Source organism: Nomascus leucogenys, chromosome 16 (genome assembly GCF_006542625.1).
Source record: "Nomascus leucogenys isolate Asia chromosome 16, Asia_NLE_v1, whole genome shotgun sequence".
In the NCBI taxonomy this organism is placed as follows: Eukaryota; Metazoa; Chordata; class Mammalia; order Primates; family Hylobatidae; genus Nomascus; species Nomascus leucogenys.
The window spans coordinates 7332008-7351680 of NC_044396.1; the positions used below are offsets into that span (position 1 = coordinate 7332008).

Consider the following 19673-nt stretch of genomic DNA (forward strand, 5'->3'; position numbering starts at 1 on the left):
TGCTGGGATTACAGGCATGAACCACCACTTCCCGGCTCCAAAATTTGTTTACAGATAACTTTGGACTGTAGATGACATTTTGCACACACTTTAAGATGTGCCCTACAACTCGTATGAAAGAAACTGTAAGCACTGATGCAATGGTACATGCATAGAACTTGGGTTTAATTATCAAGAGCATGTATAAGCTCAAATTTGTGTGATGTCTCAGATGTGTTCTTATAGTCTTTTAAATGGTAATGAGAAGATTTGAGGAAATGTATATTGTTTGAGATTATGAGGGAGTAGGGAACATAGTATTTGTTAGCTCCCCATCATTGCTTTTGGACCTATTTCATTTAAGTTTTGAAACTTGATCAACCCCAACAAGTATCCTATATCCCTACTCAGCCATGGGCAGTGTGTATTTCATTTTCAAAGTCACAGAGCATGAGAGAGACAAATAGCAGTATTTGCACTGTGCTGTGTGTCAGCAGGCCTTTCTCGATCATTATGGTGATGTCTTTCCTCCCTAAATAATTTTTACAAATATACTGATGAAGACAGATTTCTGTTATCTATCTTCAATGGGTCGTAAGTTGAACAAGCACCTATACTTTTTCCTGAAAATATGCACAGTTGTGACATGGTGTTTAATAGTCTTGAGCTTACTGCTGCCAAAATAAACACAGCTGTAAGAAATGATGACCCTCTCATCTTTGTAACAATAAAATAGCTTCCTAATGTGCTTCCCTAACTCTGAGTGTTAAATTAATATCCCCTGGATTTCTGAGCCCCATCATTTCCCCCGGCGGAAACCCCATGAAGAATACAGCTTTTGACCGAATGACAGAGCATAGAGGATGAAATTAGTTGCATTAAATTAGAATATGACAAAAAGCCTTTCTAAATCTTTGTCACAATGCAACATTCAAGCAACATTAAACCAAACAGAGTATAAGTAGACCAAGGAAGAGAGTTAATATTTTGAAAAGAAATTTGGTGAACGAGATCACTTGCAAATTTGAAAGGGTCATTGACAGCATGTGAGCTGTGGCAGTTTGTAACTTGGGGATCCTACTCTACAGTTACATGTGTGGTCTCCTCTTGTTCAATCTTCGGATATGGAATTAACTGTATTAATGGTTTTTTTGGTTTTCTTATATTTCTCATAAAAGCAAGTCTCCACTGCTAAAGCCTGCATTCAAGAAAATAATGGGAGAAAGTATAATGAGTAAGATTCCCATCTCTATGCAATGTTTCTTGTTTTCCTATTTCTAAGTATGTGCATTTAAACAACAGTATACATTTTGTAAATTAGCATTAAGATAAATTGTCTTCTAAAAAGAGAAAGCAAAATCTTTCCTTTATTTCTATCATAACTTAGATTTATTTTGACATTCTTTCCCCTGAAAGATCTGAGTTTTATTTTCAAAGTTAAATTCTACCATGTTGGGTTGTGGGAAAATAAAAGCCTCTGATAGGGTTAATCTAGCTACATAAAAGTCCATGCTGGGTATGATCATAATCTTGATCTTTGATTAAATCTGAGCTAGTAATATCTTGTGATTAATCAAAATCAGTTGCACTGCATGTAGCACAAGTCGTCTTCACAGATGGGCTTCAGAATCAGAGTTCTTTTGAATTGTTTTAATCCTTTCTAGGATAAAATGGCTTTGTTTTTTGTTTTTGTTTCTTTTTACCTTTTTTACTTTAAATCAGATTGAGTTCACCAAATAAATAACTAGGAAGAAATTTTGAAGTATAGTCTTGCTAAGATTACAAATCAACAAAGAAAAATCTTGGTTTTTAACCGATAGTATTCTGAAGGATGTTTTGTATGTTAAACAATGCAAATTATTAGTAAAATTTAACAAATCATCTCAATCATTGGTAGCTTGAATAAAAAACTTTATGAAAGACTATATCAAAATAATACCTCAAATAAATAATATGGAGATTTTTATAGTTCTCAATTTAAGATTATTATTTCTCTTCTGATTATGTATTTCCAGTCTAATTGACATCTGATAACAAAGAGCTTTACTCTGGCAACTAAACATTCCAACATCTAAAACCCAGGGCACAGCAAGAGCCCTCAGATTCACACACACAATGTCTGTCAGCTCTGGCAGTGAGCTGCTTTGGTGGTTTTTTTTCCCTTGGTCCACAGGTTAACTGACTAATGTTTCTATAGGGGCCAGAGTGCAGCTGTGGGACTCCAAGTCTTGATCTTGGTACACAGCTTGTCCTTACATAGTTTCATGACTTTAGGGAAACTTGTTGATCTCTTAGGCCTTGAGAACTCTTACCTATAAAAATGAGAAATTGCATGAAAGCCTCCAAGGTGCCATCTAGTTCTAAACTCCATGATAAATTAATTCAGTGAACAATTTCACAACAAATACTTTAATATGACTTGCACATCCTAAAGAACACATCTCCATTTACTATGTTAAGTAGACTTAAGTGGTTTAAAAAACTTCAAATCCCATAATGCATCGTCCCTCTATACCTTTATTATATAAGAATATAATCGAAGGTTTTTTAAGATTAAAAAAAAAAAAGAAACCCTCATAGCCTTTATTTGTGGAAAGACCTAAATGCCTATACATGAGTTGGAATTTAAAATGAGGTGGAGTTAGTTTGACTGAGTCTACACATATAAAAACACTATGCTATATAGAAAACAAAATAATCAGTGATCAACATTGTTTAGGTGATTTCCGACAAGCAGTTTGACTAGAACTTAGATTTGGCCTGTTCCACTGCACATCACCAAGCACATAGCAGATAACATAAATATTAGTCAAAACTAAGTTTAGGTCTCATTGATGAAATTGATCAAGCAGTATTTATAACATGACTTGTGAAAGACCAATAAAATCAGGCAGCTGATCATTTGTTTTTTATCAATATTATAACTAACAATTTCATAGAGTAAATTATATCAAACAGTTGATTTAGTTTCCTGGAGATCTCCTTAGTCACAGGTACCTACTTAGGATGACGGGAAACAGAATAGGAAATAAATAAAACAGATTGTAACTTAACTATCAGGCAGTCATACAGGCCTTGCAAGACACAATTCCTTCAAAAAATTGCTCACCAGGATGCAAAGGCATACGAATGATATAATAGGCCGGGCACAGTGGCTCACACCTGTAATCCCAGCACTTTGGGAGGCCGAGTTGGGCAGATCAAGAGGTCAGGAGATCGAGGCCATCCTGGCTAACACAGTGAAACCCCCCTACTAAAAATACAAAAACAAAATTAGCCGGGTGTGGTGGCAGGCAGCCTGTAGTCTCAACTACTTGGGAGGCTGAGGCGGGAGAATGGCGTGAACCTGGGAGGCGCAGCTTATAGTGAGCCAAGATCGCACCAGTGCACTCCAGCCTGGGCCATAAAGTGAGACTCCGTCTCAAAAAAAAAAAAAGAATGATATAATGGACTTTGGGGACTCAGTGGGGGTACCCAGGGGGAAGGGTGGGATGGGATGAGGGATAAAAGACTACATATTGGGTACAGTTACACTGCTCGGGTGATGGGTGAACCAAAATCTTGGAAATCACAACTGAAGAACTTATCCATGTAACGAAAAACTACCTGATCCCCAAAAACTGTTGAAATAAAGTTGCTCACGAGAAGTTAAGCATTTAACCATACATACTGGAGAAGCTCAGTAAACTCATGTCTATGATTGTATAAGAATCACTGAGTAAGAGAATAGAAAGAAGCAGTGCAACTCATGTAGTCAAATTCTAGATTCAATAAATAAACCACCTGTATTTGAATAAGAATGATTTGATTTTTCTCTTGTTCTTTTATCTTTTTTTTTTTTTCTTTTCCTTATAGGAGACCCGGTGAGCCTCCATTGATAAAAGGTTGGCTTCCTTATCTTGGAGTGGCCCTGAACTTACGAAAAGACCCCTTAAGTTTCATGAAAACCCTTCAAAAGCAACATGGTGACACTTTCACTGTTCTTCTTGGTGGTAAGAAGCACTTTTATTAATACCTTATATATGTCATAATTTTTCACTTGTTCTTTAATGTCTTTCTGTTTTTCTCTAGGCAAAATGTAGAATATTTGTATATTTTTATTTTATTTTGTATAGCTAATGTGAAAGAAAACTATTATTTTTAGTTCAGTGATCCTCACATTAAAAATCAAATTATAGAACTCTTTTCATGGTACTTAGGGAACCCCTCTTTCCAGCCATCACCTGTCATTTTGGTTTGGTTTAGTTTGGTTTTAAGAATGGTAGAAAAAAAATATATATATAACTATACAAAAGCTAGAATGTATTTTTTAAATTAATGCTCTGTATTTTGTAGAGCAGTTTTAGGTTTACAGAAAATTTAGTAGTTCAGAGAGTTCCCATATGCCCCCTCTCCCCAATCACAGTTTCCCTGATTGTATCTATGTAGTATATTTGTTACAACTGATGAGCCAATATTGATCAATTATTAAAAATCCATGATTTACATTACAGTCTACTCTTTGTATTATGTAGTTCGTTGGGTTTTCACAAATGTATAATGACATGTATCCACCCTCACAGTATCATATGGAGTAGCTGTACTCTTCTAAAAATTTCCTGTGCTCCACCTATTCATTCTTCTTCCCCTGCTTCTGAGTCTCCAGCAACCACTGGTCAAGAATGTATTTTTCATTTTAAAACTTTCATTGCACTTCAGACTTTAATAAAGTACCAAAACACCAAGAAAAATGAAGAAAAAAACAGCAGGATTGCTACACACCCCAAACATTCTAGGACTGGGAGGAGAAGCTGGACTGTTCCTAGTTCACACCCTTTTTTAAGACCCAACCTATGTAGTTCTATCAGCTATCAATTGCTGAGTAACAAATCCCCAAAAAGTTTAATGGCTTGAAATAACAACTGGTCTGGCCTGAGTCACTTGTGTGGCTTTTCTGGACTCTGGATGGGAACTGGATGATCCCAGATGGTCTCATCACATGCTTGGATGGGCTGCCTTGTCCACATGGTCTTTCATCCTCAAGAAAAGTTTCTTACACGGCAGTGTCTCAAGGGAGTGAGAGAAAAAGCTTCAAGGTCTCTTGAGGCCTAGGCTCAGATATTGCAAAACCTCACTTCCACCACATCCTATTAGTTATACCAAGTCACAGTGCAATCCAGAATCCTTCCTTCACAAGGTCACTGAAGACATCCAGTATAATCTCCCTTAGATCCCCATGTATCTAACAAATGTACCTACGTTTCTCAATGATCTACCACGTTTTCTCCAATTTCAAAGAATGTTCAAGACACTCCATCTCCCTGTCCCCATGACCCTTTCTTCTTGCCTCCTCTGGACTGGTACAGCTGAATTCATTCCTCTCACACATGCATCTTCATTTTTTTCTTTCTTGGGCTCTTACCATCACTTATAACCATGCTTAAGGTTCTCCTCTAGGTACTTTCCACTTTTCTTCTTTTCTTTTGCATCCAGCTCTTTCAAGAGAGTTGCATATATTTGCTATCTCTAGTTGCATATCTCCTAGAGCTCTCCTAACTATAACCAGCCTTCAGCCTTGCTAAAGTTATTCCCTGGTCCACCTACCTAGACGTCTCTACCTGGTTTGACAATGCTGATCTCTTGTTCCTTCCTGAAATACTCTGCTACTCTTTTACTCTCTATACTTCCCCTTCTGGTTCTTTATCTAAATCATCTACATGCATGCCTTTTTCTTAGCTTAACCCTTACATCTTCCTTCAACCAGCCTTGGAAGTTTATGTTCTATTCTTAGAGAGCCAGTAATTTTTTTCTGCCTGTAACTACTTTGCTGAGGGTCAGAGGCAACCTTTGGAAACTACAGTGACTTAATTTCAATGCTACCATTTTAATGCAGTATTTGGGAGAAATGATCCAACTGGAGGAAATTATCAGCATGATTGAGTTCTCCCATGGACAGACAGTATCAGTTTCATCACAACTTACTCCTTTGCCTGGAAGCTGGCTAGTCTGAGGCAGGTGGATCACGAGGTAGGAGTTCGAGACCATCCTGGCCAGCATGGTGAAACCTCATCTCTACTAAAAAAAAAAAAAAAAAAAAAATACAAAAATTAGCTGGGCATGGTGGCATGTGCCTGTAGTCCCAGCTACTTGGGAGGCTGAGGCCAGAGAATTGCCTGAACCCGGGAGGTGGAGGTTGCAGTGAGCCAAGATCGCACCACTGCACTCCAGCCTGTTGACAGAACAAGATTCCATCTCAAAAAAAAAAAAAAAAAAAAAAATTGTATGCACTTTGATTTCAGAAAAATTGAATGGAAGAAAATCATGCATCTTAGAGGAATTATATTGTATACAGTAGTCCTCATGAGGCTCCCCAAGATCAGGTCTCCACCAGCCTTTCCAGCTCTGTCTCTTGCTACTGCTCACCTTGTGCTTCACACCATGTTGTTTGAAATTTCCTCCTCACATGCCATACCTGGTGGGGCCTCTGGATTTTCTTTATCTTGCTGTTCTTTCTGCCAGAATGTTGTTGTTTACCTGACTGACATGGACTCATCTTTTGAGGCCAGGGTCACACATTGCTTCCTCTCAAGAGCCTTTGCTGACTCCTCCTGTATTTGGTGCCTCTTCTCCAGGGTCCAGTTACTCCCAGTATCACTTCTGTAGGAGCATTTAATACATTGTGAAGTTATTACCAATTGACTTATCTGTCTCCCTTCATTATTCTGTTAGCTTCTCTGTTGTCAACATTTAATCTAGAGCTCAGAACTGATTCTCAACGAATATTGGATGGGGAAGCCCCTAATTCCTTAGAGCTGATGAAACACTAGAATACTATACAGATAAAAGCCTGAGCTGGTGCTTCTCCTCTAAGTGAGCCTTGGGCTTTATGGTACCAAAACTATATTGTTCTCTTAAAAAGAGTCATTCTTACTTTAAATAATTAATGCTGGTGTTTCTAATGAATAGATAGAACAAGTGATTGAAGTGTTTGGTTTTTCTTTTTTTAATACCAATGTACAAAAATAACCTAAGATGATTATGCAGAAAGTTGTGGCAGATTTGAATCACTTTATTCACTTTTCAAAAAATAGCCAATTTCTGCTGATGCTTGATTTCTTAATCTTAGGTACCAAGAAGCTTGCTGAATTTCTAACATCTAAATAATTTGACCATGGTTATGTTTGAACTCAACAGTAGACAACCACAGTTAAATGTGCAGGATACCTCCCTTTTGCTTCTTACTAGAATTTGAATAATTCCTGTCAAGAAATCCTATTACTGTATATGGTTCTAATGATCAGTTTGCAAAGTAGCTCATTTAGAAAATGTGAAATGAAGAACAAGGTCTTCTGCTCTTGTCTCATAATATGATTTCACTGAGTATATGTTCTTGCATGATGAGCAAATGATTGTCATCCCCGAAAGTCTCAAGGGACATGGATGTCATCTTAATAAGAAATTAAAAAGTACATCTTTTCATGATAAACCATGTAAATTCTTGACCTGTCGCAGAAAATAGTTCTCTAATTGGTTTTGTGTGGTGGTGCAGTGGAATTGTTTTCCCTAGATGTCACCCCAGCAAAGCACCACTGTACATCATTGTCAGCAGCTAGTGAAATCTTCCTAATAAGAGGGGGGATATGTACATGTGCCCATCCTCATAAAGTACAAAGTTGACTCATATTTCACTCTCCCAACCGGTATTTTCAGCTTGAGATTAAAAAATTCTATTGTAAAATGAGCTAAACACAGAGATGAAAAGCTTCTAATTATGAAAATTGTTAAAATTCAAATTTGTCTCTTTTTTTTTTTGGAGACAGGTTCTCCTTTTGTCACCCAGGCTGGAGTGCAGTAGCATAGTCATAATTCACTGCAACCTTAAATTCCTGAGTTCAAGTGATCGTCCCACCTTGGCTTCCTAAGTAGCTGGGACCACAGGTGTGTGCCACCACACCTGGCTAATTTTTTTTTTAGGTTTTTTGCAGAGATGGGGTCTCCCTGTGTTTCCCAGGTTGGTCTTGAACTCCTGGCCTCAAGTGATCCTCTGGCCTTGGTTATATTTTTCTTAACGGGACATTTCTATGCCAAGCAGCCAATTCTCTGATATATATATATATATATATATATATATATATATATATATATATATCTTTGTATAGCACCAAATATATGAAATGAAAACACCAAAATTCAATTTATAATGATCCAGATGTCAAAACTTTTTGTTTGACATTAGGGTGAATGACTGAATTTTTAAACTATATTTACCAACATACTTTGAATTATGTAGCTTTACCTTCCTAAAGAATTAATTTTAAAGGAAGTGGAAAGGCTACTGAGGTGGTAAAGTCTCTTATGCAGCTTATACAGGAATGCTAGAGTTAATATTGTAAGGCCAGTTAGCTCCTAAAAAGGAAAGAGAATGAAATGATTGGCAAGGAAGATATCAAAAATTTTGACCTGACTTCAAATTTACTGCATCTAAGAATGATTTATATTGTATTTTTCTTGCAGATATCAGCCCCACTTTGACATTTATATTTTAGACAAATGCAAACTTTGAAATTCTTTAAATCAATATTTCATATCAACTGCTGACAGCATTCTCTTCTCTTTGGAAAACATGGCAGAGGGTATTGTTTTACCTTGTGATCTTTGTAAACTAGGTAACAAGCCTGCTGACACTGGCCATTCGTTTACATAAAATCACCCTGGAGCAAAAGTTAATGCTGCAAGAATACAGGGCCTTCAGAATACCTTTTCAGAAGATTTCCTTTGTTAAGAAATTTAAATTCATTTTATGAATGTATATGAGTTTTCCTAACTGTCTGATTAAAGATCACAAAGAAACTCTGGTTTTGCATCTCACATTAGCAGATGGTGGACAGATGGTTTAAATTAATATTAATTTTGGAAAACTTAGCTTAAATTGTTTATACTGAAGATTAAAAGTTGGAAAGCCAGCTAACATCTCCAGGGTTATTAGTACTTCCAAACCCACATGAAAAGTAAAATCCAGAAAATCAAAATGTCTTCTTCTGAAGTAATTCACATCTCAATAAAAAAGATAGTAGGTAAAACACAATGCCTTGATATTGAAGGACACTGAAATAAGAATGAGAAATAGAAAATACAGATCCTAGAGTGAAAAGAGCCTTGAAAGGAGTGAGATTAGATCTACAAACAAATGAAGCTAACAGTACTGATTTTTATAAAGAACTGATACACAAACAACTGCTTATATTTTTAAAAGCAATTTATTCATAATTGGTTGCTAACTTGAACCATTTTGTCCACATTCAACTTTTACTCCTTTTATTTGAAATTAACCTCATTGTTTTTTCCCATACCCTCATTCCCAAGAGGATGGGTATAGGAGAGAGGAGGAAATAGAAAGAGAGAGAGAGAAAGAGAGAGAGAGAGAGAGAAAATGAATGTGTGTATTTGTAATGATTGTAGACAAAACAAAAACTGTAACATGTATACAGCCTCTACTTCAGTAGGCCCAATAACAGGTAGCTCATGCTGTCATGTCTGAATATATTTTTCTCTTTCCATTTAGATTTAGATGAATATAGAAAATTGTAGGAAAAAATTCAAAATATTCTCTAAATATTGCATGTTTTACTAACTGAATCTTTTATACACTCTGGTAATATTAGGGAATAATTTAAAATAACCCCAAAGATATTTAGCAAAATCCTTTTATTTAGTGAAAGGAGAAAAGTATGAATCACCACCTGTGAAAATACACAACTTTGCCTAAAATTATATCTTTTGCAAATTAAGAAAATTGATTTTTTTCAATTATTTGACAGGCAGATGCTGGCAGTTTTATTTAATTAAGCTGCTATGGTAAAGCAGGTGTCATAAAATATGCCTAAATTGGGTTGAATCCTTTTTGCTGTCCCCGGAGCACATACACACACACAAATTTAGTTTACCTTGTAGAAGACAGCTTTGGGATCTGACCAGAATGAAGAGCCACTTCTAGCTTTACTGGCATCCTAGATCCACTCACATTATTGAATTAATCAAGGAGAAAATGAGTGAATAAAATTTAAGTCATCTGAGTCATTTTTAGAAAATAAATCATAGCACATGTATGTTCATGTATATTAAAACTTGTGTTTCAAAATTGTGAAACAAAAACATATTTATGTTTCTAGGATTAGGCTGAAAATTATTTCAAAACTTTATTTGAAATATCTTGCACCAAATTGAATTACATTTCTATGATGCCATTTGAGTTACCATAAATAACAAGTGAGAGGTTGTTCCACTAACAAAGCAGTACACACACACACACACACACAGACACACACACACAGACACACACACACAGACACACACACAGACACACACACATACACACACACACAGACACACATACACACACACAGACACACATACACACACACACACAGACACACACACAGACACACACACAGACACACACACACAGACACACACAGACACACACACACAGACACACACAGACACACATACACATACACACACAGACACACACATACACAGACACACACACACAGACACAGACAGACACACACAGACACACACACAGACACACACAGACACACACACACAGACACACACACAGACACACAGACACACACACACAGACACACACACAGACACAGACACACACACACAGACACACACACAGACACAGACACACACACACAGACACACACACACAGACACACACACAGACACAGACACACACACAGACACACACACACACAGACACACACACACACACACACAAACAGGAATAATGACCTGAAGACAATAAATAAGTAGATGTTAACGTTTTTAGGATCATCTAAAGTTTATGCCTGTTCTGTACAGGAAAGACATTAAATGTCATTATTGATTACTATCTGCTTAATATTTCTAATTAGAAGGAATCTTAAAACAGCACTCTAGTGAGAAGACAAAGAATAGTGCATGATGAGTAACTTTTCATCAAGGGTCTGCCACTGAAAATGGCAGCATGATCTTGACCCTTAACATCTCTTGACTTTCTTCAGCTTTATCAACTGATAAACGCAGAGGGTAAACAAGCAATTCTCCAAGGTCTCTGCCAATTTTGAGAGACAGACTATAGTAGACTGTGTCCTTCAAGGCGCCTCCTTATAAGAATCACGTGAGGACCTTATCAAAAAGGACACTGGTAGGACCCCCTCCAAGCCTTCTGAATCAAAATCTTGCAGGAATCTGTATTTTTTTGCAAGCATCCCAAGTTTTTAAATCGATAAGTTTGGGCAACACTGATATGTGGAAAAGGCAAACGTCATCACCTCAACGAGACCTTGATGATAACTCCAGGCCGACCGAAGCAGACTCTACCTTCTGCTTCCCTTATGCTGTGTTTCACCTCTGCCATATCACGATCCATAGGGATGCAATGATTTCTCTACATAATTGTATCTCAAAAAGAAAGGGATCCAACCAAGTTTCCAGATCTTAATAAATGTGGTGAATGGTGAATGACTTCCTGAATGAATGGATGAATGGATGTATTCTAGTTTGGAATCCTGTGTCAGTCACAAGTCAGTATGTGACCTTGAACATGTTACTAAATCTCCCTCATCCATAAAAGTGAAAATGCTGGCATTAGTGGATTTTTGCTAGTGTTGAATTAGACATTTATTTTTGAGTACCTGCTCCATACAGTATGGTCATTTATTTGAGTTATAATTATTGTATTTGAACAAAACTCAGATGACACCTAAGTATGAAAAAGCTCTTTATGAAGTATAAATACTCAGAAATGGAATGGCATGTTGCCAATTTGTTTTCTGCTTTATTGAGGGAAAAATATGAGTATTTAGGTCAGGGGATTATGAGAATATTTAAAGGATATTTAAAGTGTTCAGGTACTTTAGTTAAAATAAAAATTGGAAGAGTAAACCATCTTTGCAAAGGTTAGTAAGAACTTCAGGATATTTAACTTCACATTTCTAGAGTGTTTTCCACCATCTTTCATTTTCAAAGGAAACATGTAGTGTACCTTCGAATGAAATGGATTTGTATTAAACTTTTTGCCTTAGTTATTAGGGTCTTTCTAATTTTGATTAAAATATTTTTAAATTTGTGGTGTTTATTTCTGTTTTATTAACAAACGAACTCATATTCTCTCTCTCTCTCTTTTTTTTTTTCTAGGAAAGTACATAACATTTATCCTGGACCCCTTCCAGTACCAGCTAGTGATAAAAAATCATAAACAATTAAGCTTTCGAGTATTTTCTAATAAATTATTAGAGAAAGCATTTAGCATCAGTCAGTTGCAAAAAAATCATGACATGAATGATGAGCTTCACCTCTGCTATCAATTTTTGCAAGGCAAATCTTTGGACATACTCTTGGAAAGCATGATGCAGAATCTAAAACAAGTGTTTGAATCCCAGCTGTTAAAAACCACAAGTTGGGACACGGCACAACTCTATCCATTCTGCAGCTCAATAATATTTGAGATCACATTTACAACTATATATGGAAAAGTTATTGTTTGTGACAGCAACAAATTTATTAGTGAGCTAAGAGATGATTTTTTAAAATTTGATGACAAGTTTGCATATTTAGTATCCAACATACCCATTGAGCTTCTAGGAAATGTCAAGTCTATTAGGAAGAAAATTATAAAATGCTTTTCATCAGAAAACTTAGCCAAGATGCAAGGATGGTCAGAAGTTTTTCAAAGCAGGCAAGATGTCCTGGAGAAATATTATGTGCACGAGGACCTTGAAATAGGAGGTAAGAACTTCTGAATGAGCACTTGCCTAAAACAAAATCATTTACAATAGACCTTTGAAATAAAAAGACAAAATCGCGACCTTGAAAAGTTTTTATGCTCTTTCTAATTGGCTAATGATAAAATGTTTTACTCTGATATAACCCTCTATGATAATTGATTTTTTTTTTTTTTTTTGCTGAGGTTTTAAAACAAGATACTTAATGGTGATAATGAGAAAGAGTATAACTAAGCTGCATTTACTCCTCTTATCTCATCCCCCACCACACCGCCCCCCCATACACATTACATTTTAAACTATTCTCATTAAGCAGAAAATTAGACTTCAGAAGCCTATTGGTTCTCATTAGCATGCACTGATCCTTGGCTGGGTCTGTGTCCTAACATCTTTTAATTAGCACACTGCAAATCTAATCAGTGTAATAAACGCTATTAATCTTCCTTTTCACTTATTTTCTCCCAGCACATCATTTAGGCTTTCTCTGGGCCTCTGTGGCAAACACTATTCCAACTATGTTCTGGGCAATGTATTATCTTCTGCGGCACCCAGAAGCTATGGCAGCAGTGCGTGACGAAATTGACCGTTTGCTGCAGTCAACAGGTCAAAAGAAAGGGTCTGGATTTCCCATCCACCTCACTAGAGAACAATTGGACAGCTTGATCTGCCTAGGTAATTTATTTTTATCTGTTATGAAGAAAAGAAGGTACCTCTCTGCAAACTCGGTTTATCACTCATAGCTGTTTACCAAGAGGTAGAGGACACAGCTGCCTAATTGACATAATAACACCCATTTACATCAATTATAAATTATGTAGTTTATAGCCGTAGATACTCTCATTGCATGTAAACATTAAGGCCTAGGTAATTAACTATGCAAGGTATGCAAAAGGCTAAACCAAAGCTTTACAATTATTTGAAAAAAAGTTTATGCCTATTAAATCATTTGATTTTGAGCATCTGTTGATGTGCTAATGCTTTCCAACACTGCTGCACCATCTTGTCAAGAAGTATTTAGGGATTGAAAAGGAAAGTATTGCAGAAAAGGCACCCTGTGTGCAAATTGTATTTCTTCCCTAAAACGATGTCTATATTTTCAAGCACAGGTTAGACATTTTATGGAGTGTGTGATTCTCAAAAACACAGAAAAAAGTTTTCCATTGGAAGTTCATGATTTAAACCCACAAAAAAAAAGAAAAGAAGGAAAAAATGGAAAAGAAGAAAGGGAGGAGGGAGGGAAGGAAGGAAGAGAGAAAGGGAGAAAAAGAAAAGGAAAAGCAACAACTACAAAGTATTCCTGTGAAACATTGATATTTTATAAAATACTCACTGACTCATGAGATATACATGGTCACTATTTTCAAGTATGTTTGAGGTTGGTAGTGACTAAGGTTTTTTTCTATTTCTTCATAGGCCTGTACCTCAATGACTGGAGCTTTTAATCGCAGCAGATTTCGTTTAATTAGCACACTGCAAATTAAAGATTTCGTTCCCCTTTACTACTTTGAGAAGGCTGTTCACTACCATTCCCTGATTGAACTTCTACTGCCAAAGTTAAATTCCATACCAATGAGCTATTCTCTATTCTTTCTGTATTGACATTTCATCCTGCGGTATCCTTTAGGGTACAATATTCCAAGTTTCTTTAGACAAATGCAGAAACAAATGTTCACATATTTCTGTTTCTTTATTCCTTTGACAATGTAGGCGAGCATTTTAGCCTATGTTGGTCTCAATTTTTTATCTTTTAAATATGTTCCAGGTTCTTTAATAGGACCTTTCAGGAGCAAAAGTCCTCCCAGGTTTGGTCAGTGTTCACCATCAGTGGCCATTGAGGAAAATGCCCCAAGTGTTCTAGAGATTGTTCTCACTTCTCAGGCTAAGGCCCACTGAGACAATGCCAGAAAGCATGCCTTATACTAGCAGTCAATTTGGAAGTCTGTAGTTTGTGTCTTTAGCATAAGTTATCAAATAAATTTTATATTTTCTTTTAAAAAATCTCAACATCACTAAAATACAAATATTCTTTTATTTTTCTTTGCAGAATTATTGGGGAACAAATTCAGAAAATTTGTGTAAAATTTTGGGTAGTTGCTCCACTTGGATACACAGTATTTTCTGGCATATTTATAATTTCTATGAAGATCTAGTTTGCATTTCCCATATAGTCAAGCAGTTTCCATTGCATTTTATGAATAAGATGATGCATACTGGGAAATAAGGCAAATAACACTAAAAGGAATATGTGTTTGTATTGTGTATAGTTATTACTCTTAAAAAATGTAGTTGTAATTCATCCACTCTTTTTACTTTCAACTTTTTGCTATTAAAAAATCATTTTTAAATTTCAGTATTAAAGCAGAAGCATTTACATTTATTAGACCAGAAGAAATGGCAGATTCCAGAGCTATAATTTGAATCCATTTAAGCCCATAGCTAGAGCTAGAGATTTTCACCGTTGGATCCCTCCTAAATTGACAAGTCTCCTGTCATTGAAAAATGAATAAAAACAACAAAAATCCCAAGCAAGTTTAGATCCACCTGGATAAAGGCAGTACCTTCAACAGCCTGAATGGTTCATCACGACCTCGGTTACCAGCAGAGGCCAGTGTTGTTCATTACGAGAATTTAAAATGATGGGGCCATTTGTGATCTAGAAAATAGTGTGTATTTTTTTTCTTTCAAAAGACAGAAGGCTTTATGCAGATCAGAGCAAACTTATATGTGAATTAGTTACACAACAAATAACCTCTGCAGATAGTCATAGCTCAGTTGTATTTCTCTATATCGAGAGGGCATGAACTGTATGTACAAAGGCAAGACTTACACAGTTAAATATTTACCGTGTGCCACGTGGTATGTGTGTATGTGCTTATCCTTCTTGTCTTCTTAAGGAAAGAGTTCTATGTATTTTAAATGCAATGTCTTTAAAAAAAGTTTAAACTTTTATCATTATAAAAAGAAAAAAGATAACAATGATAAAATGATTGCTATACTTTTTACCAGGAAGGAGGATTTGGGCACTATTACAGCAAAGAGAAAAGAGGTTCTTCTTTTTACAGAAATTTTGCATGTCAGCACACTTTGATTATAAAGCAGGGTTGAGAAGGAACGTTAGACTGCCAAAGTCTGTTTAAGTAATTTAAAGCAATCATCTGCTGTAAGAGGTTATGATAGATTTGTCCTTTTTTCAATGCTTTTGAGAATCTCTCTTTAAAACTATTCTACTCTTATCTTAGGCAAAGAAAACACAACTCTATATTTTTATATATTTGTGTATCTTGTTAAGATTCTGCTTATGACCTCAGTAAAACATTTTATCTATTAATAATTAGTTAAGATCTCTATAATTACATTTAAATGAAAATTTAAAATAAGTTAGTAGATATAAGGTTTCAGTAACTGTTACTTGGGGCTTAAATCTCAATAGGAAAAAATTGCTGAGAGAATGGAAGTTTAAGAAACTCTGAGAGAAAAGTAAGAATTTTTCAGTTATCCCAGAAAAAAATCTAGGGTGGAGGTAGGATTTAGAACTGCAGGTTTTAGATATAGGAAAAAGAAAAGTATAAAAGATAATTCAGAAAGACAAAGATAAGAAAAAAAGATAATGCAAGGAGAAAAAGCTCTCAAAATTGCAATTTTGGTAAATCAATTGCAAATAAGCTTGATGAATACCACTTCTTAATGGTTTATTTGAATAACAGATAAATAACTTATTATAATGGTACACGGTATAGGCTCAATAAATGTTATCTGTTGTTATCACCAAAATGACATTTAACCTCTGCGATGTCCCTATGTAGTTTATATTGTTTTCTTCATTTGCAATTATTTATGAACATCATGCTCAAGTCTACCTTACCTCACAGGAGTGCTCTTTTGATGACTCACCAGTGAAAAGAGCAAACATACTGTGGAAAGTCAAGGTATATTAGAACTGCCACATGGCTCAGGTGAAGTGTAGACACCTAATGTTGTTCAGTGACATATCCTCAAATTGAGAAAAGTTGCAAACATGGTCCAGTTGAGGGATGTTAAAGGAAAGGGAGATGCCTTAAAACTGGAACTGGGCAAAATCTGTAATACTTTTTTAAAAAGAGAATATTATAAATTATAACTCTAGAAGTATGAGCTTGCAGTGAGGCCATATTGAAATTCAATGTAAGATTTTGAAGCTGACTGTGAGTAGTTGGTGTGGGAGGAGAATACAGAAAGGAAAAAATTAAGGTCATTTAATAACAAATAACAATGATAATCAGATGCAATCCATGTTAAATATATTAACAATTTCAATATTTCAAAGCAATCTTACAGACATTGTTTCATGTCATCATCACCAGGATCCTCTGGAGGACAGTGACAGCTATTATTTTGTCACTTTCACAGATGAGAAAATTCTCAGGGTGCTAAATACCTCATCTAAGATCATGGAGGCGATAAAGAAGAAAGGCAGGTCTTTAACTGAGGTTTTCTGACCACGCCCATGCTTTTCCCCTCAGGTCTGTCTGATACCAGAGCCCTTGAGATCTTTTTTCATTATCCCAGCTGAGAGGGGAGAGGAATTCTTTGTATCTCACTTCTACAAAGGCAGGCATGATGTGCATGTGGGCAATATCAGGCAACATGGGCCAGAGGATCATACAGTTGGCTGCATTTTTAGCTTCAGGATAGGATATTATGAATGATAATATTAATAATTATTATTTGAATATGTGCCTACCACTGTGTTAAGTGTTTTATGTATATTAGCTTATTTAATTGTCAAGTATTATTTTTATTCAATTATTGAATAATGAGGTTCAGAAACATTACTTAACTAACACAAGTCATACAGCTAGATAGTGGCAGAACCAGAAGTTGATGCCAGATCTAACTTTAATGCCTACCCATAATGACTGTCACCTCAGACAAAAATGCTCTAGAAATGGACTGGAGACCTTGACCACTATTTTTTATAAGATATATATTACTGATTCTCAAATGCAGTTGGGTTTAAGGGTAAGGATAGAACTAGAGGTTCACATTAGAATCTTGTGGGTATTTTTTTAATAAAAATGAACTTTTTATTTTAGAATAGTTTTAGATTTATAGAAAAGTTACAAAGATAATAGAGAGCATTCCTGTATACCCCCCACACAGTTTCCCTTATGAACATTTTACATTAGTGTGATATGTTTGTAAAGATTATGGATGTTATTTTGAAAAAGCTCATTCAAATGTTATAAAATAATTGTATATTCAAAAGCTTAAAAGATTACATAATTCAGACAGTAGTGAAGTTATCAACATCCTCTCTTCTAATGAGGATTTACAGAAGATATAACTTTATTTAGGAACTTCTAACCGGAGGAAGCGGGTGAAGCATCTTCCACAAAGAAGTACATCAGGAACTCAGGGATGTAAATAGTGAACATTTTATATCTAATATAAGGAAACAGCAGTTAAAAAGTGAAAAATACTGATTTTGATGTTCATCGGATTTTCAGCTCAGCACAAAGCTAAGGTGGTTAGATAATATAGTGAATGCTGGAAACAGAATCTGAAAGGATTGAAAAGCAACTTTAATTAAAATGCAAATTACCGTATTTAGATCTAAATATCAACTTTGTAAGAATAGGATGAGAAACATGTGACTCAGCAGAAAAGGGTTTGAAGCAATGGTTCTTAGCCTTGATTGCTCATTGGAACCACCTGGGAGGCTTTAAACACTTTGCATACCTTGCCCCACCCTTAGAGATTCTGATTGCATTGGTCTAGGGTGCAGACTGATGGCTTTAAAAGCTCCCTAGGTGATTCTAATGTGCAGCCAAGATTAGCCTCTAATTGAAGGGTTTTAGTTAATACAGTGGTTCTGATTCCATTAGACTGGAATGGGGCATTTATTTTTTTAAGCAATCCCAGGTGATTCTAATGGGCATCCAGGGTTGCTGATAATCTCTGGGATATCAGAAAATTTAAAACAATAGTGATATTATTTCAAAAATCTGTTGCTCATCTGCTCCCAGGAAATAGTAATAGAAGCATGGTGTCTAGGGACAGAAATTAATAATTCTCTACTTTTCCAACTAAAATACTACACACCTAGTTGTGCCAAGTCTTAAGAGGCACATTGACTAATTGAATTCATCCAGCATGGCAAAGGCTAAACACCATATCATCTCTGACACACAATTAGAAAATGGCATGATAGTTGTCTTTACATACTTTGAATGGGTTGTTATGTGGAAGAATGATTAGACTTTTTTGGCCTGTGTGTTTTATAAAGGGTGGAAATTAAAAGGAGGAAAATTTCACCTCAATATGAAAAATGGCTTTCTACTAAAATGGGTTTTCTGAATGCTATCATTGGAGTTATCCAATTAGAAAATGTGTGGTATCAAATTACCAAAGGAGTAGATTTTAACTGTTCTCACCACAAATAACTGATCAGTATGTGAGGTAATTGCATATGTTAATTATTGTACTTAACCATTCCAGAATGTATGCATATTTCCAAACATCAAGTTGTATACCATAAATATATCCAATTTTTATTTGTCAATTAAATAAATAAAAGCAACTGTGCAATATCTTCAGTAGGATCTTGGGAGCATTCCTGTTTATATGTATCTTCCAACTTTGAACTACCTAGATTGCATTGTCCATGAAGGCCAAGTCCATGTGCCGTGTTCCTTTTTCACACCAGCAGCAGTGGCCTAGTGCTCCAAGCAGAGTAGGGCCTTAACAAACATTTATGGAATATATGAACACCGAATTTACATGTCTGTATTTTAGCAGTGAACCAAAGACTGTGCCTGAGATGCAGTGTGAAGATAGGCATTTGTACCAACTCAGATTTATTTTTAACTTTACTTAAGATATACAGTTGTTGAGCCAAAGATTAATTATTTTGCCTCAAATTATATGATTATCACAATTTCTTATTTACCTCCTCAACTG

General features: G+C 35.7%; 1 protein-coding gene across 1 annotated transcript in view; it reads left to right on the top strand.

Moving 5' to 3' along the window:
- LOC100586163 (cytochrome P450 7B1) overlaps positions 1–19673 on the top strand; it is a 205978-nt gene that overhangs the window by 168449 nt on the left and 17856 nt on the right. Inside the window, exons 2-4 of the mRNA XM_003268352.3 lie at positions 3835–3971; positions 12148–12738; positions 13200–13406. Coding sequence (XP_003268400.1) covers positions 3835–3971; positions 12148–12738; positions 13200–13406 — 935 coding nt within the window. The remainder of the gene's footprint in view (positions 1–3834; positions 3972–12147; positions 12739–13199; positions 13407–19673) is intronic.